Source organism: Nicotiana tomentosiformis, chromosome 1 (assembly GCF_000390325.3).
Source record: "Nicotiana tomentosiformis chromosome 1, ASM39032v3, whole genome shotgun sequence".
Lineage (NCBI taxonomy): Eukaryota > Viridiplantae > Streptophyta > Magnoliopsida > Solanales > Solanaceae > Nicotiana > Nicotiana tomentosiformis.
In genome coordinates this window covers 12040311-12057498 of record NC_090812.1, presented here as the reverse complement: position 1 = coordinate 12057498, position 17188 = coordinate 12040311, and the positions used below count along the sequence as shown (strand labels likewise).

The 17188-nt window shown below is 36.7% G+C and overlaps 1 protein-coding gene across 8 annotated transcripts; it reads right to left on the bottom strand.

The window, feature by feature from the left end:
* Nucleotides 1-17: 17 nt before the first annotated feature.
* LOC104097609 (uncharacterized) lies at nt 18-16970 on the bottom strand. 8 transcript variants are annotated; one of them, XM_070177461.1, is made up of 6 exons: nt 16652-16800; nt 14974-15063; nt 14636-14894; nt 987-1131; nt 848-895; nt 18-183 (listed from the first exon to the last, which is right to left on the bottom strand). In XM_070177461.1, the coding sequence occupies exons 1-5, from the start codon at nt 16751-16753 to the stop codon at nt 877-879; spliced, it is 615 nt and encodes a 204-aa protein (XP_070033562.1). In that variant the 5' UTR covers nt 16754-16800; the 3' UTR covers nt 18-183; nt 848-876. The 8 variants fall into 8 exon arrangements, with proteins under 8 accessions (XP_070033562.1, XP_070033577.1, XP_070033558.1 ...); XM_070177476.1 differs by lacking the exons at nt 18-183; nt 16652-16800 and adding exons at nt 279-689; nt 16807-16970; XM_070177457.1 differs by lacking the exon at nt 18-183 and adding an exon at nt 279-689.
* Nucleotides 16971-17188: the final 218 nt, after the last annotated feature.

The following is a 17188-nucleotide window of genomic DNA, read 5'->3' as shown; positions in this document are numbered from 1 at the left end:
AGGTAACTTGTACATGATTTTGAGCTGTAGAGGGAAAAAGAGGAGGCGCTAATAAAATTCTGCTCATTTTCCCGAAGTGAACCATACAATCTTGCCAACCTTGAGCACATTGACATTGATATTTTCACCCAAGTGTGAAGCAAGTCTGCAACTTAAGTTTTCCCCCTTCTCTAATGCTATAGCCTATAAGAGGAAGAAGAATCTGGTGAAAGAAGAAACAAACTTAGATAATCACCCGAAGAATTATGAACCACACAGCTCAAAAGGACCAAACTGTGTTTCCAGAAAAAACATATTGATTCAAAACTCAACAGTACCTTGGAAGCTTAATCATGGTATCTGAAATAAACATTCTCGCCCACATTATGGGATGAAGGAAATGCGCTACATAATGTGATGATACAAAAGTGTGAATAATGGTTGATTTTTTGTTTCTAACAACATATTTCAGAGTGTTGCTAATAGCATGTTAACAAACAAGTCTCATGACATGAGGGGCATGCACCTCAGATTTACAAGTCAATTCCACGGCAGGAAGATAAACAAACTGACTGAACTCCACTCAAAATTTCTCCAGCTAGCTACATTTCTAACAGTACCGTCAAGAATATTGCTGCTCACAGTTTTAAATTAGGTCTTCAATTGCTGAAAGCACCCGACGAGTCTCTCTTGCTATATGCTGCGAGTTACTGATTAATCAACAAAGAAAGATGATTTCACCACCTTCAAACTACAATCTGTTTCTTGATGGATTCAAATGCTACAAGTGTTTATTTTAATATGGAGATGCTGGTGTTCTAAGTACCAATGCACACATGTGCAAGAGGTAGGGAGTACAACGATTTACCTTCATATGCAATTTATTAATGAAGTTGATTACTCATTCTGCCCAGTCCTGAATGGTCAAAAGAAAAAATATACACATCAAGGCATAAAACATTTAGAGGAAGACAGATTAAAAGGGCAATGCAACCGCCAAAGCCTACTTTGGTTTGTCAGTTAAAGTCACCATAGATCTGAGGACATCTGGATTAATACTATCTGCAAGAACTCCTTGATCCGATATCCATAAAGACTTCTCCTTTACAAAGCTCTGGAGTTTCTTCGCTTCGTAATCAAGCAGAGTTTGATCTACATCAAGTAACAAACTATTTGGACCGGTTCATGTTTCAAATATTGAAACAGAGTAGAAGACCAAAGTAAACACTAGAATTCTCAGCAAGAATAAGGAAATGAATTATGAAAGAGAGAAAAGTAAAGTGAGACATAAGTTAAAGTTAATGGTCATTCTAGTGGTTCAACTTGCATAAAATCCTTCCTACACTCAATAAGACCACCCTAATGTGGCAAAGTCATGATGGGGTTGGCTTTGATAAGGACTAGAAATCTACTTACTCATATGAAAGAGCAAGGTAAAAAAATTTAAACAGCTGACAATCAACACTAAATTTTTTAAGTTTCACATGAGCATGAATGCACAAAAATATGGGGCTCGGAGGGATGTCAGAAAGTGGGTAAGGTGTACTGGTAGTAATACAGGTTGCATCCTGGGATATCTTTGTCTAAAAAATTATTTACTTACTAGATGAAAAAAGAGAACAAAACATAGTTAGGCAAATAAGTAGACGCAAGTTAAGAATATTAATTTATATGAAATGAGGGTGTTAAGGCAATATGAAACAAAATGATAGACAAAAAATAATAAATCCAAGGAACAAGATAAAATCCTCTACAGTATAAAATCCATGTCATAGCAAGTATACGGCCTTTATGCTTAGGCTGTGTGTAAAAGGTGGCCTTATTTTTAGGCTTTTTATTTGTGAGTCTTGTTGGCACATTTGGAGCTTTTTATTTAAGGCCTTGTTGGCCAAAAAAATGGCCTTGTATTTTGAGAGGATGTGGCCAATTGTTTACCAAGCATTTCTTTCTTCTCTTCCTATATAATGAGAACTCTCTACCCATTTGTAAACACACCAACAAGACTTGAGTCTTCATTTCTTGTTTCTTCCTTTCCTCCTTTATTAAGAGTGTTTTGTATGAGAGTTAGTGTTGGGAAGCACTTGTGTGAACCCTTTCTTTGGAGTGATCTTGTGAGGTTATTCTCTTAGGGTATTTGGGATTAATTAGAGTGTTTACTCTAATTTTGTACTCTCTTTTGTACTCTTATTGCTATAGTGAAATTGATCCTCTCCGCTTGTGGACGTAGGTCACACTGACCGAACCACGTTAAATTGGTGTCTTCTTTATCTTCTTTAATTGCCGTTGTTATCAACTTCCATTGTCTTTGTTATTGTCATTATACCATTGTTTGGCTAAATTCCGCACTACCCGGGTTACCGATCCTAACAAATTAGTATCAGAGCCGGATCTAACCGGGTTAGTTTCAATAGCCAAAACGACTCTAACAAAGACCTATGTTGAGAAATTTGACCGAAGTGCAAACTTCGGAATGTGACAATTAAAGATGGAAGCTATCCTAATTCAGGATGGCTTAGACTTGGCGTTGCAAGGAAAGGAGAAGAAGCCGGATAAAATGACGGATGAGGGGTTTGTCATCATAGACAAAAAGGCAAAAGCAGGTATCATTTTAAATCTCTCAAATGAGGTTTTACGTGAAGTTTCTGTAGAAACCACAGCCAAAGGCATGTGGGAAAAATTGAAAACCTTATATATGAAGAGGACGGTGCAAAAATAGACTTTACCTGAAGCAGAAGCTTTATACAATTCGTATGGGTGAAGGTACCTCTATTCTCTCTCATCTTGACACCTTTGATTCCATTCTTATGGATTTGAGTAATATAGATGCTGAAATTAAAGATGAGGATCAAGTCGTGTTACTGCTTTGTTCTCTACCCCCATCTTTTAAGCATATAAGAGATACTATGCTTTATGCAAAGGATAATATCTCTTATACGGATATTAAATCTATCTTAAAATCAAAAGAACATATAGATAGTGATATTACTGGGGAAGCTAGTGGAACTCAAGCGGAAGTTGGCTTGTTTGTTAGGGGAAAATCCGACTCGATATCCAGATATAATAATTTACAGTGTCGCTATTGTCATAAGAAAGGTCACAATATCTCTGAATGCTATAAATTGAAAAATAAAGAAAAGCATAAAGAAAGAAAAAATGAGCACAAAAATGCTGACACCGCCGAAACTAGTGTAGCAACTGATGAGATTGAGGGAACTATATTTTTAGCAACTGAAACTAGTTTCAGATTAGACAATGAGTGAATTTTAGATTCCGGTTGTTCATATCATATGTGTCCTAGCAGGGACTTGTTTTCTACATATGATTCAGTTGCAGGTGGAGTTGTCCAACTGGGTAACAATGTTACTTGTAACGTTATTGGCAAAGGTACAATTCGGTTCAGAATGCACGATGATATGGTGAGAACTCTCACCGATGTTAGATATGTTCCTGAGTTGAAGAAAAATCCCATATCTTTGGGCACTTTAAAATCCCTTGGGTGCAAATTCACTAGTGAATGTGGAGTTTAAAAAGTTTTTCAAGATGCTCTTGTGATCATGAAAGCACACAGATCTGGTTCGTTGTATACTTTATTGGGCTCCACTGTTATAGGCCCTACTGCAGTTTCGGTATCAAACAACTTGTCTGATTATTATGGCATTAAATTTTGACATATGCCCATTGGGGCTTTTGCGGAGAAGGTGAAGCAAATTTACTATATCAGCTAAAATTAGGCCAAGGTGGAGATTTGTAAAAGGTGGCCTTATTTTTAGGCTTTTTATTTGTGAGTCTTGTTGGCACATTTGGAGCTTTTTATTTAAGGCCTTGTTGGCCAAAAAAATGGCCTTGTATTTTGAGAGGATGTGGCCAATTGTTTGCCAAGCATTTCTTTCTTCTCTTCCTATATAATGAGGACTCTCTACCCATTTGTAAACACACCAACAAGACTTGAGTCTTCATTTCTTGTTTCTTCCTTTCCTCCTTTATTAAGAGTGTTTTGTATGAGAGTTAGTGTTGGGAAGCACTTGTGTGAACCCTTTCTTTGGAGTGATCTTGTGAGGTTATTCTCTTAGGGTATTTGGGATTAATTAGAGTGTTTACTCTAATTTTGTACTCTCTTTTGTACTCTTATTGCTATAGTGAAATTGATCCTCTCCGCTTGTGGACGTAGGTCACACTGACCGAACCACGTTAAATTGGTGTCTTCTTTATCTTCTTTAATTGCCGTTGTTATCAACTTCCATTGTCTTTGTTATTGTCATTATACCGTTGTTTGACTAAATTCCGCACTACCCGGGTTACCGATCCTAACAAATTAGTATCAGAGCCGGATCTAACCGGGTTAGTTTCAATAGCCAAAACGACTCTAACAAAGACCTATGTTGAGAAACTTGACCGAAGTGCAAACTTCGGAATGTGACAATTAAAGATGGAAGCTATCCTAATTCAGGATAGCTTAGACTTGGCGTTGCAAGGAAAGGAGAAGAAGCCGGATAAAATGACGGATGAGGGGTTTGTCATCATAGACAAAAAGGCAAAAGCAGGTATCATTTTAAATCTCTCAAATGAGGTTTTACGTGAAGTTTCTGTAGAAACCACAGCCAAAGGCATGTGGGAAAAATTGAAAACCTTATATATGAAGAGGACGGTGCAAAATAGACTTTACCTGAAGCAGAAGCTTTATACAATTCGTATGGGTGAAGGTACCTCTATTCTCTCTCATCTTGACACCTTTGATTCCATTCTTATGGATTTGAGTAATATAGATGCTGAAATTAAAGATGAGGATCAAGTCGTGTTACTGCTTTGTTCTCTACCCCCATCTTTTAAGCATATAAGAGATACTATGCTTTATGCAAAGGATAATATCTCTTATACGGATATTAAATCTATCTTAAAATCAAAAGAACATATAGATAGTGATATTACTGGGGAAGCTAGTGGAACTCAAGCGGAAGTTGGCTTGTTTGTTAGGGGAAAATCCGACTCGATATCCAGATATAATAATTTACAGTGTCACTATTGTCATAAGAAAGGTCACAATATCTCTGAATGCTATAAATTGAAAAATAAAGAAAAGCATAAAGAAAGAAAAAATGAGCACAAAAATGCTGACACCGCCGAAACTAGTGTAGCAACTGATGAGATTGAGGGAACTATATTTTTAGCAACTGAAACTAGTTTCAGATTAGACAATGAGTGAATTTTAGATTCCGGTTGTTCATATCATATGTGTCCTAGCAGGGACTTGTTTTCTACATATGATTCAGTTGCAGGTGGAGTTGTCCAACTGGGTAACAATGTTACTTGTAACGTTATTGGCAAAGGTACAATTCGGTTCAGAATGCACGATGATATGGTGAGAACTCTCACCGATGTTAGATATGTTCCTGAGTTGAAGAAAAATCCCATATCTTTGGGCACTTTAAAATCCCTTGGGTGCAAATTCACTAGTGAATGTGGAGTTTAAAAAGTTTTTCAAGATGCTCTTGTGATCATGAAAGCACACAGATCTGGTTCGTTGTATACTTTATTGGGCTCCACTGTTATAGGCCCTACTGCAGTTTCGGTATCAAACAACTTGTCTGATTATTATGGCATTAAATTTTGACATATGCCCATTGGGGCTTTTGCGGAGAAGGTGAAGCAAATTTACTATATCAGCTAAAATTAGGCCAAGATGGAGATTTGTAAAAGATGGCCTTATTTTTAGGCTTTTTATTTGTGAGCCTTGTTGGCACATTTGGAGCCTTTTATTTAAGGCCTTGTTGGCAAAATAAATGGCCTTGTATTCTGAGAGGATGTGGCCAATTGTTTGCCAAACATTTCTTTCTTCTCTTCCTATATAATGAGGACTCTCTACTCATTTGTAAACACACCAACAAGACTTGAGTCTTCATTTCTTGTTTCTTCCTTTCTTCCTTTATTAAGAGTATTTTGTATGAGAGTTAGTGTTGGGAAGCACTTGTGTGAACCCTTTCTTTGGAGTGATCTTGTGAGGTTATTCTCTTAGGGTATTTGAGATTAATTAGAGTGTTTACTCAAATTTTGTACTCTCTTTTGTACTCTTATTGCTATAGTGAAATTGCTCCTCTCCGCTTGTGGACGTAGGTCACACTGACCGAACCACGTTAAATTGGTGTCTTCTTTATCTTCTTTAATTGCCGTTGTTATCAACTTCCATTGTCTTTGTTATTGTCATTATACCGTTGTTTGGCTAAATTCCGCACTAACCGGGTTCCCGATCCTAACAAATTGGTATCAGAGCCGGATCTAACCGAGTTAGTTTCAATAGCCAAAACGACTCTAACAAAGACCTATGTTGAGAAATTTGACCGAAGTGCAAACTTCGGAATGTGACAATTAAAGATGGAAGCTATCCTAATTCAGGATGGCTTAGACTTGGCGTTGCAAGGAAAGGAGAAAAAGCCGGATAAAATGACGGATGAGGAGTTTGTCATCATAGACAAAAAGACAAAAGCAGGTATCATTTTAAATCTCTCAAATGAGGTTTTACGTGAAGTTTCTGTAGAAACCACAGCCAAAGGCATGTGGGAAAAATTGAAAACCTTATATATGAAGAGGACGGTGGAAAATAGACTTTACCTGAAGCAGAAGCTTTATACAATTCGTATGGGTGAAGGTACCTCTATTCTCTCTCATCTTGACACCTTTGATTCCATTCTTATGGATTTGAGTAATATAGATGCTGAAATTAAAGATGAGGATCAAGCCGTGTTACTGCTTTATTCTCTACCCCCTATCTTTTAAGCATATAACAGATACTATGCTTTATGCAAAGGATAATATCTCTTATAAGGATATTAAATCTATCTTAAAATCAAAAGAACAGATAGATAGTGATATTACTGGGGAAGCTAGTGGAACTCAAGCGGAAGTTTTCTTGTTTGCTAGGGTCAAATCCGACTCCATATCCAGATATAATAATTTACAGTGTCGCTATTGTCATAAAAAAGGTCACAATATCTCTGAATGCTATAAATTGAAAAATAAAGAAAAGCATAAAGAAAGAAAAAATTAGCACAAAAATGCTGACACCGCCGAAGCTAGTGTAGCAACTGATGAGATTGAGGGAACTATATTTTTAGCAACTGAAACTAGTTTCAGATTAGACAATGAGTGGGTTTTAAATTCCGGTTGTTCATATCATATGTGTCCTAGCAGGGACTTGTTTTCTACATATGATTCAGTTGCAGGTGGAGTTCTCCAACTGGGTAACAATGTTACTTGTAACGTTATTAGCAAAGGTACAATTCGGTTTAGAATGCACGATGATGTGGTGAGAACTCTCACCGATGTTAGATATGTTCCTGAGTTGAAGAAAAATCTCATATCTTTGGGTACTTTAGAATCCCTTGGGTGCAAATTCACTAGTGAAGGTGGAGTTTTAAAAGTTTTTCAAGATGCTCTTGTGATCATGAAAGCACAGAGATCTGGTTCGTTGTATACTTTATTGGGCTCCACTGTTATAGGACCTGCTGCAGTTTCGGTATCAGACATCTTGTCTGATTTTGATGGCATTAAATTTTAACATATGCCCATTGGGGCTTTTGCGGAGAAGGTGAAGCAAATTTACTATATCAGCTAAAATTAGGCCAAGGTGGAGATTTGTAAAAGGTGGCCTTATTTTTAGGCTTTTTATTTGTGAGCCTTGTTGGCACATTTGGAGCCTTTTATTTAAGGCCTTGTTGGCAAAATAAATGGCCTTGTATTTTGGGAGGATGTGGCCAATTGTTTACCAAGTATTTCTTTCTTCTCTTCCTATATAATGAGGACTCTCTACTCATTTGTAAACACACCAACAAGACTTGAGTCTTCATTTCCTGTTTCTTTCTTTCTTCCTTTATTAAGAGTGTTTTGTATGAGAGTTAAGTGTTGGGAAGCACTTGTGTGAACCCTTTCTTTAGAGTGATCTTGTGAGGTTATTCTCTTAGGGTATTTGGGATTAATTAGAGTGTTTACTCTAATTTTGTACTCTCTTTTGTACTCTTATTGCTATAGTGAAATTGCTCCTCTCCGCTTGTGGACGTAGGTCACACTGACCGAACCACGTTAAATTGGTGTCTTCTTTATCTTCTTTTATTGCCGTTGTTATCAACTTCCATTGTCTTTGTTATTGTCATTATACCGTTGTTTGGCTAAATTCCGCACTAACCGGGTTCCCGATCCTAACAAATTGGTATCAGAGCCGGATCTAACCGGGTTAGTTTCAATAGCCAAAACGACTCTAACAAAGACCTAAGTTGAGATATTTGACCGAAGTGCAAACTTCAGAATGTGGCAATTAAAGATGGAAGTTATCCTAATTCAGGATGGCTTAGACTTGGCGTTGCAAGGAAAGGAGAAGAAGCCGGATAAAATGACGGATGAGGAGTTTGCCATCATAGACAAAAAGGCAAAAGCAGGTATCATTTTAAATCTCTCAAATGAGGTTTTACGTGAAGTTTCTGTAGAAACCACAGCCAAAGACATGTGGAAAAAATTGAAAACCTTATATATGAAGAGGACGGTGGAAAATAGACTTTACCTGAAGCAGAAGCTTTATACAATTCGTATGGGTGAAGGTACCTCTATTCTCTCTCATCCTGACACCTTTGATTCCATTCTTATGGATTTGAGTAATATAGATGCTGAAATTAAAGATGAGGATCAAGCCGTGTTACTGCTTTGTTCTCTACCCCCATCTTTTAAGCATATAACAGATACTATGCTTTATGCAAAGGATAATATCTCTTATAAGGATATTAAATCTATCTTAAAATCAAAAGAACATATAGATAGTGATATTACTGGGGAAGCTAGTGGAACTCAAGCGGAAGTTGGCTTGTTTGTTAGGGGCAAATCCGACTCCATATCCAGATATAATAATTTACAGTGTCGTTATTTTCATAAGAAAGGTCACAATATCTCTGAATGCTATAAATTGAAAAATAAAGAAAAGCATAAAGAAAGAAAAAATGAGCACAAAAATGCTGACACCGCCGAAGCTAGTGTAGCAACTGATGAGATTGAGGGAACTATATTTTTAGCAACTGAAACTAGTTTCAGATTAGACAATGAGTGGATTTTAGATTCCGGTTGTTCATATCATATGTGTCCTAGCAAGGACTTTTTTTCTACATATGATTCAGTTGCAGGTGGAGTTGTCCAACTGGGTAACAATGTTACTTGTAACGTTATTGGCAAAGGTACAATTCGGTTTAGAATGCATGATGATGTGGTGAGAACTCTCACCGATGTTAGATATGTTCCTGAGTTGAAAAAAAATCTCATATCTTTGGGCACTTTAGAATCCCTTGGGTGCAAATTCACTAGTGAAGGTGGAGTTTTAAAAGTTTTTCAAGATGCTCTTGTGATCATGAAAGCACACAGATCTGGTTCGTTGTATACTTTATTGGGCTCCACTGTTATAGGCCCTACTGCAGTTTCGGTATCAGACAACTTGTCTGATTTTGATGGCATTAAATTTTGACATATGCCCATTGGGGCTTTTGCGGAGAAGGTGAAGCAAATTTACTATATCAGCTAAAATTAGGCCAAGGTGGAGATTTGTAAAAGGTGGCCTTATTTTTAGGCTTTTTATTTGTAAGCCTTGTTGGCACATTTGGAGCCTTTTATTTAAGGCCTTGTTGGCAAAATAAATGGCCTTGTATTTTGAGAGGATGTGGCCAATTGTTTGCCAAGCATTTCTTTCTTCTCTTCCTATATAATGAGGACTTTCTACTCATTTGTAAACACACCAACAAGACTTGAGTCTTCATTTCTTGTTTCTTCCTTTCTTCCTTTATTAAGAGTGTTTTGTATGAGAGTTAGTGTTGGGAAGCACTTGTGTGAACCCTTTCTTTGGAGTGATCTTGTGAGGTTATTTTCTTAGGATATTTGGGATTAATTAGAGTGTTTACTCTAATTTTGTACTCTCTTTTGTACTTTTATTGCTATAGTGAAATTGATCCTCTCCGCTTGTGGACGTAGGTCACACTGACTGAACCACGTTAAATTGGTGTCTTCTTTATCTTCTTTAATTGCCGTTGTTATCAACTTCCATTGTCTTTGTTATTGTCATTATACCGTTGTTTGGCTAAATTCCGCACTAACCGGGTTCCCGATCCTAACAAATTGGTATCAGAGCCGGATCTAACCGGGTTAGTTTCAATAGCCAAAACGACTCTAACAAAGACCTATGTTGAGAAATTTGACCGAAGTGCAAACTTCGGAATGTGACAATTAAAGATGGAAGCTATCCTAATTCAGGATGGCTTAGACTTGGCGTTGCAAGGAAAGGAGAAGAAGCCGGATAAAATGACGGATGAAGGGTTTGTCATCATAGACAAAAAGGCAAAAGCAGGTATCATTTTAAATCTCTCAAATGAGATTTTACGTGAAGTTTATATAGAAACCACAGCCAAAGGCATGTGGGAAAAATTGAAAACCTTATATATGAAGAGGACGGTGAAAAATAGACTTTACCTGAAGCAGAAGCTTTATACAATTCGTATGGGTGAAGGTACCTCTATTCTCTCTCATCTTGACACCTTTGATTCCATTCTTATGGATTTGAGTAATATAGATGCAAAGATGAGGATCAAGCCGTGTTACTTCTTTGTTCTCTAACCCATCTTTTAAGCATATAAGAGATACTATGCTTTATGCAAAGGATAATATCTCTTATAAGGATATTAAATCTATCTTAAAATCAAAAGAACAGATAGATAGTGATATTACTGGGAAAGCTAGTGGAACTCAAGCGGAAGTTTGCTTGTTTGTTAGGGGCAAATTCGACTCCATATCCAGATATAATAATTTACAGTGTCGCTATTGTCATAAGAAAGGTCACAATATCTCTGAATGCTATAAATTGAAAAATAAAGAAAAGCATAAAGAAAGAAAAAATGAGCACAAAAATGCTGACACCGCCGAAGCTAGTGTAGCAACTGATGAGATTGAGGGAACTATATTTTTAGCAACTGAAACTAGTTTCAGATTAGACAATGAGTGGATTTTAGATTCCGGTTGTTCATATCATATGTGTCCTAGCAGGGACTTGTTTTCTACATATGATTCAGTTGCAGGTGGAGTTGTCCAACTGGGTAACAATGTTACTTGTAACGTTATTGGCAAAGGTACAATTCGGTTCAGAATGCACGATGATGTGGTGAGAACTCTCACCGATGTTAGATATGTTCCTGAGTTGAAGAAAAATCTCATATCTTTGGGCACTTTAGAATCCCTTGGGTGCAAATTCACTAGTGAAGGTGGAGTTTTAAAAGTTTTTCAAGATGCTCTTGTGATCATGAAAGCGCACAGATCTGGTTCGTTGTATACTTTATTGGGCTCCACTGTTATAGGCCCTACTGCAGTTTCGGTATCAGACAACTTGTCTGATTTTGATGGCATTAAATTTTAACATATGCCCATTGGGGCTTTTGCGGAGAAGGTGAAGCAAATTTACTATATCAGCTAAAATTAGGCCAAGGTGGAGATTTGTAAAAGGTGGCCTTATTTTTAGGCTTTTTATTTGTGAGCCTTGTTGGCACATTTGGAGCCTTTTATTTAAGGCCTTGTTGGCAAAATAAATGGCCTTGTATTTTGGGAGGATGTGGCCAATTGTTTACCAAGTATTTCTTTCTTCTCTTCCTATATAATGAGGACTCTCTACTCATTTGTAAACACACCAACAAGACTTGAGTCTTCATTTCCTGTTTCTTTCTTTCTTCCTTTATTAAGAGTGCTTTGTATGAGAGTTAGTGTTGGGAAGCACTTGTGTGAACCCTTTCTTTGGAGTGATCTTGTGAGGTTATTCTCTTAGGGTATTTGGGATTAATTAGAGTGTTTACTCTAATTTTGTACTCTCTTTTGTACTCTTATTGCTATAGTGAAATTGATCCTCTCCGCTTGTGGACGTAGGTCACACTGACCGAACCACGTTAAATTGGTGTCTTCTTTATCTTCTTTAATTGCCGTTGTTATCAACTTTCATTGTCTTTGTTATTGTCATTATACCGTTGTTTGGCTAAATTCCGCACTAACCGGGTTCCCGATCCTAACAAATTGGTATCAGAGCCGGATCTAACCGGGTTAGTTTCAATAGCCAAAACGACTCTAACAAAGACCTATGTTGAGAAATTTGACCGAAGTGCAAACTTCGGAATGTGACAATTAAAGATGGAAGCTATCCTAATTCAGGATGGCTCAGACTTGGCGTTGCAAGGAAAGGAGAAGAAGCCGGATAAAATGACGGATGAGGGGTTTGTCATCATAGACAAAAAGGCAAAAGCAGGTATCATTTTAAATCTCTCAAATGAGGTTTTACGTGAAGTTTATATAGAAACCACAGCCAAAGGCATGTGGGAAAAATTGAAAATCTTGTATATGAAGAGGACGGTGAAAAATAGACTTTACCTGAAGCAGAAGCTTTATACAATTCGTATGGGTGAAGGTACCTCTATTCTCTCTCATCTTGACACCTTTGATTCCATTCTTATGGATTTGAGTAATATAGATGCAAAGATGAGGATCAAGCCGTGTTACTGCTTTGTTCTCTAATCCATCTTTTAAGCATATAAGAGATACTATGCTTTATGCAAAGGATAATATCTCTTATAAGGATATTAAATCTATCTTAAAATCAAAAGAACAGATAGATAGTGATATTACTGGGAAAGCTAGTGGAACTCAAGCGGAAGTTTGCTTGTTTGTTAGGGGCAAATTCGACTCCATATCCAGATATAATAATTTACAGTGTCGCTATTGTCATAAGAAAGGTCACAATATCTCTGAATGCTATAAATTGAAAAATAAAGAAAAGCATAAAGAAAGAAAAAATGAGCACAAAAATGCTGACACCGCCGAAGCTAGTGTAGCAACTGATGAGATTGAGGGAACTATATTTTTAGCAACTGAAACTAGTTTCAGATTAGACAATGAGTGGATTTTAGATTCCGGTTGTTCATATCATATGTGTCCTAGCAGGGACTTGTTTTCTACATATGATTCAGTTGCAGGTGGAGTTGTCCAACTGGGTAACAATGTTACTTGTAACGTTATTGGCAAAGGTACAATTCGGTTCAGAATGCACGATGATGTGGTGAGAACTCTCACCGATGTTAGATATGTTCCTGAGTTGAAGAAAAATCTCATATCTTTGGGCACTTTAGAATCCCTTGGGTGCAAATTCACTAGTGAAGGTGGAGTTTTAAAAGTTTTTCAAGATGCTCTTGTGATCATGAAAGCGCACAGATCTGGTTCGTTGTATACTTTATTGGGCTCCACTGTTATAAGCCCTACTGCAGTTTCGGTATCAGACAACTTGTCTGATTTTGATGGCATTAAATTTTAACATATGCCCATTGGGGCTTTTGCGGAGAAGGTGAAGCAAATTTACTATATCAGCTAAAATTAGGCCAAGGTGGAGATTTGTAAAAGGTGGCCTTATTTTTAGGCTTTTTATTTGTGAGCCTTGTTGGCACATTTGGAGCCTTTTATTTAAGGCCTTGTATTTTGAGAGGATGTGGCCAATTGTTTGCCAAGCATTTCTTTCTTCTCTTCCTATATAATGAGGACTCTCTACTTATTTGTAAACACACCAACAAGACTTGAGTCTTCATTTCTTGTTTCTTTCTTTCTTCCTTTATTAAGAGTGTTTTGTATGAGAGTTAGTGTTGGGAAGCACTTGTGTGAACCCTTTCTTTGGAGTGATCTTGTGAGGTTATTCTCTTAGGGTATTTGAGATTAATTAGAGTGTTTACTCTAATTTTGTACTCTCTTTTGTACTCTTATTGCTATAGTGAAATTGCTCCTCTCCGCTTGTGGACGTAGGTCACACTGACCGAACCACGTTAAATTGGTGTCTTCTTTATCTTCTTTAATTGCCGTTGTTATCAACTTCCATTGTCTTTGTTATTGTCATTATACCGTTGTTTGGCTAAATTCCGCACTACCCGGGTTCCCGATCCTAACACTGTCGCAATAAGCGATCCCTCCATGCAAAAAGAATGACACAATTTGGATTACAAAGGTCAAACAAGTCTAATTATTGTATATTAGAAACTAGCAAGAAGTAATGTAGCCTTTCTTTTTATGAACAAGATAACATGTATATTATTAACAATGAAAGCAGCCTTAGCATATTTAAGAACGTATTCAAGAAAATCTTAATTGAAAAATTAGTTGGCTCTCCAAATAGTGTGTCATTTATAAAATGGATCAGAGGAATGCTCACTCTTGGTTCAAACTTCCACCCTCTTGGTTAGAAGTTGATCATGTAACCAGAGCAACCTCACTTGCAACCCAATTCATGAGAGGAAAAAAGTCTCAACTCTCAAGAAATTTGTCTACATCTTAAATAACTTCTATATAATAATAATAATAATAATAATTTCTATCGGCTTTCAAGCAATTTAATTTTAATATATTGCTCCTCTTCACTGGTGACTGGTAAAGCTTTGGCTCTGAAAATGCAGCTCCTGAAACAGCACATGTTTTCATATATAGAAGCTTCTTCCTCGTGCATTCATGTATAACTCATTCACTCAGATAAAGCGGAGGAATTATACTCGCATAAAGTCTATATAGAAGGTGTAAGTAACAAGTGCATACTTTCTAATAAATATTCACAACATAAATGTGGTAAGAAAGAAACCTTTCTCCAAAATGGTATGAGCAGCATGAAAAGGGATATTGGCAAATACATCAGCTCCCGGGAACATGACCCAAGTCTTCTCCTTTGAATCATGATTACCACAGGTTGGACAAACCTCTTTCACTAGTGGTCTTGATTCAACATCCCTCATAAGAGACTCAAACGGTGTAGGAACGCTAGTTTTCGTCGTCTTGGCCCTCCTCCTTAGTGCAGTTAATGCTTCCCTGTTCCCATTCCTCACTCTATCATTTTCAATTAACTGCATCACATTACACATAGTTTGTTTATACATTTGATCAGAAACTATTTTGCTTCAACCTAGAGGGCATTTCAAGTACCTGTTGCCGAGCTAATAAAAGTTTTTCAGCTTCTATTTCAACCTCAATAAGCTTTTCTTGCAATTGTTTCATTGAGTCGTCCATTGATCTCTGAAATAGCAATAACAGTTATGAGTGTCCTCGACTTTCCACAAACTAATTCATCAAGTTTCTATGCACAAAACAACTCTGGCAAAATCACTTTGGAAGTAATGTCAGAGTGTAAGGGGAAGGAATTAGAAATAGAAGTTTAATCTCCACCAATTATATTCTCTAATACAATCAGACACACTTCCGCATTCGTTTGATACAGTTATGCAGATACACAAATAAATAAGTCATAATTTGTGATACTCATCAACAATAACAACAACAACAACAACAAAAAATAGTACTCCTAACGAACTTGCATAAAAAAAGAGAGGAAATCATGAAGTATTAAGATGCTTTAATAATCAGAATCTATATGTCATTAGAAAGAGGTGAGGGGAGAGCTTTACAGCTTACAGAGTGCCGAGGGACGAAGGAGAAACTTTGAGCTCGCCGGCTGCTTTGCGGAGTTCAAGTTGGGTTTTGCCAGTAAGGAATTCCGGTGTGAGTATCACCCTGAGAAGCAGCGATTTTGGAATCAGGGTTTCTACTAAATCCGGCTGCGGTTGGGAGCTATTATTTGTAGCAACCTATATTTTTACTCTATATTCATTGGCGAAATATATTTCACTAAACAATATTTACTTGGGACAAAGGAAATCAATTCTTAAAGAATGAGGTCTCTTGTCTTTTTTTGTTTTTCTCTTTCATCTTTTGGGGAAACTTTTTCTTTTTTTTAGAAAAAACGAGGGTTTGCCGGATTTTCTCTGTTTATGTGTCTTGCAACAACATGGATTCAAATTCAAGTCACAGATAGAAAACTTGGTTTGAATACAAAACAAAGATCCAAAGGAGCAATTGCAAGCACAAATTGCAGAAGTAAAAGCAGCTTGGAATCAAGTAATCAGGGATTGTTTTTGAGCTTGTGGTTTATTGGCCTGAAATTTCCATACAGAAGCTGCTATATTTAATAGTGAAACATCTTATTCAAAAAGCCCACTCACATAATCACCTGTGTCAATACTAATCATAACCAAAATGTATAAGTTCGCCAAAATGAAAATATGACATATGAAAAAAGTTTAATTACAAGGTACAATCACAGATTTTTAATTCTATACTCTGGTGATGATTTGAATCATTACTTTAACGTTATGACTCCTCCTTGTGTTGTGACTTGAATATGCACCAAAACTTTCATTTTTAGAACAACAATATGGAAAATTCACCACTAACATTTAACTCAACCAATCTGCCCCAACTTTTTTTTAACATCATCTAACTCCATGGAAGATGGCAGCAATCAATTTTGTCATTGCATAATTTTGCCCAGTTCGACTAAAGCTAATGCCTTTCACAACCAATGATTTCAATTTGTAGTCAAACTTCACCATTATTCCTTATTTAGTAGTGTAAATGAGCAGCTTTCAGTCATATAGATTCAGCATCACAGTATAGGAACAAGCACATAGTGGAATAACTCATTCAGGCAAATGAGCAGACACCTTATGGCCATCTCTTTAAACTAAAGAAAGAACAGACAAACCTTGGTAAAGAACCTACTTTGTAAACATAATAAAGAACAGAAATATCTTGGTAAAGAACCTACCCCTTTGCACGCGTGCCCCGTTTTCCAGAGTCCACAATCAGTCGCAATTTTTTGCGGACAAACACAGAAAATAGTGAACCAAAATTTATCCAATTTAAACATTTTCTACCTAGCAGCGATTCCGAAAATCAGAAAAATAAGAAAGCAAAACTCACCTTATAACTATACAACCAAGCACATAAATTGAGTAGGAAAAGAGAAGACTTGAAGGGACAAAGAAAACTGGAAGAGGAGTTGAACAATTATGAGATTCTGGAGGAAGAAGCTGGGGGACGGCCTTCAGTTTGAACCAAGTTTGAAGACGGCGAATTAGTGCAGCCAGCGTGGCTTAGGCCAATATATATATACAGTTTTCCTAAAATTAATAAGAGGACTACCTATTTTATCAATTTAATAGCTTAATATATTTACAAGGCATAATTTGTGATAAATTATGACAAAAAAATTGGTAATTATTGATAAGTCAAATATAATACTAGTTAGTAACTTTATCAGTTATTATATAGTAATATTATTAAACCATAATATTAAATACAA

Coding starts and splice junctions, on each gene's coding strand:
- LOC104097609 (XM_070177461.1), bottom strand. CDS start 16,753: ATGTTTAAATTGGATAAATTTTGGTTCACTATTTTCTGTGTTTGTCCG. Junction 15,064..16,651: donor CGGGGCACGCGTGCAAAGGG/GTAGGTTCTTTA, acceptor TTGCTATTTCAG/AGATCAATGGACGACTCAAT. Junction 14,895..14,973: donor TTTTATTAGCTCGGCAACAG/GTACTTGAAATG, acceptor AATGTGATGCAG/TTAATTGAAAATGATAGAGT.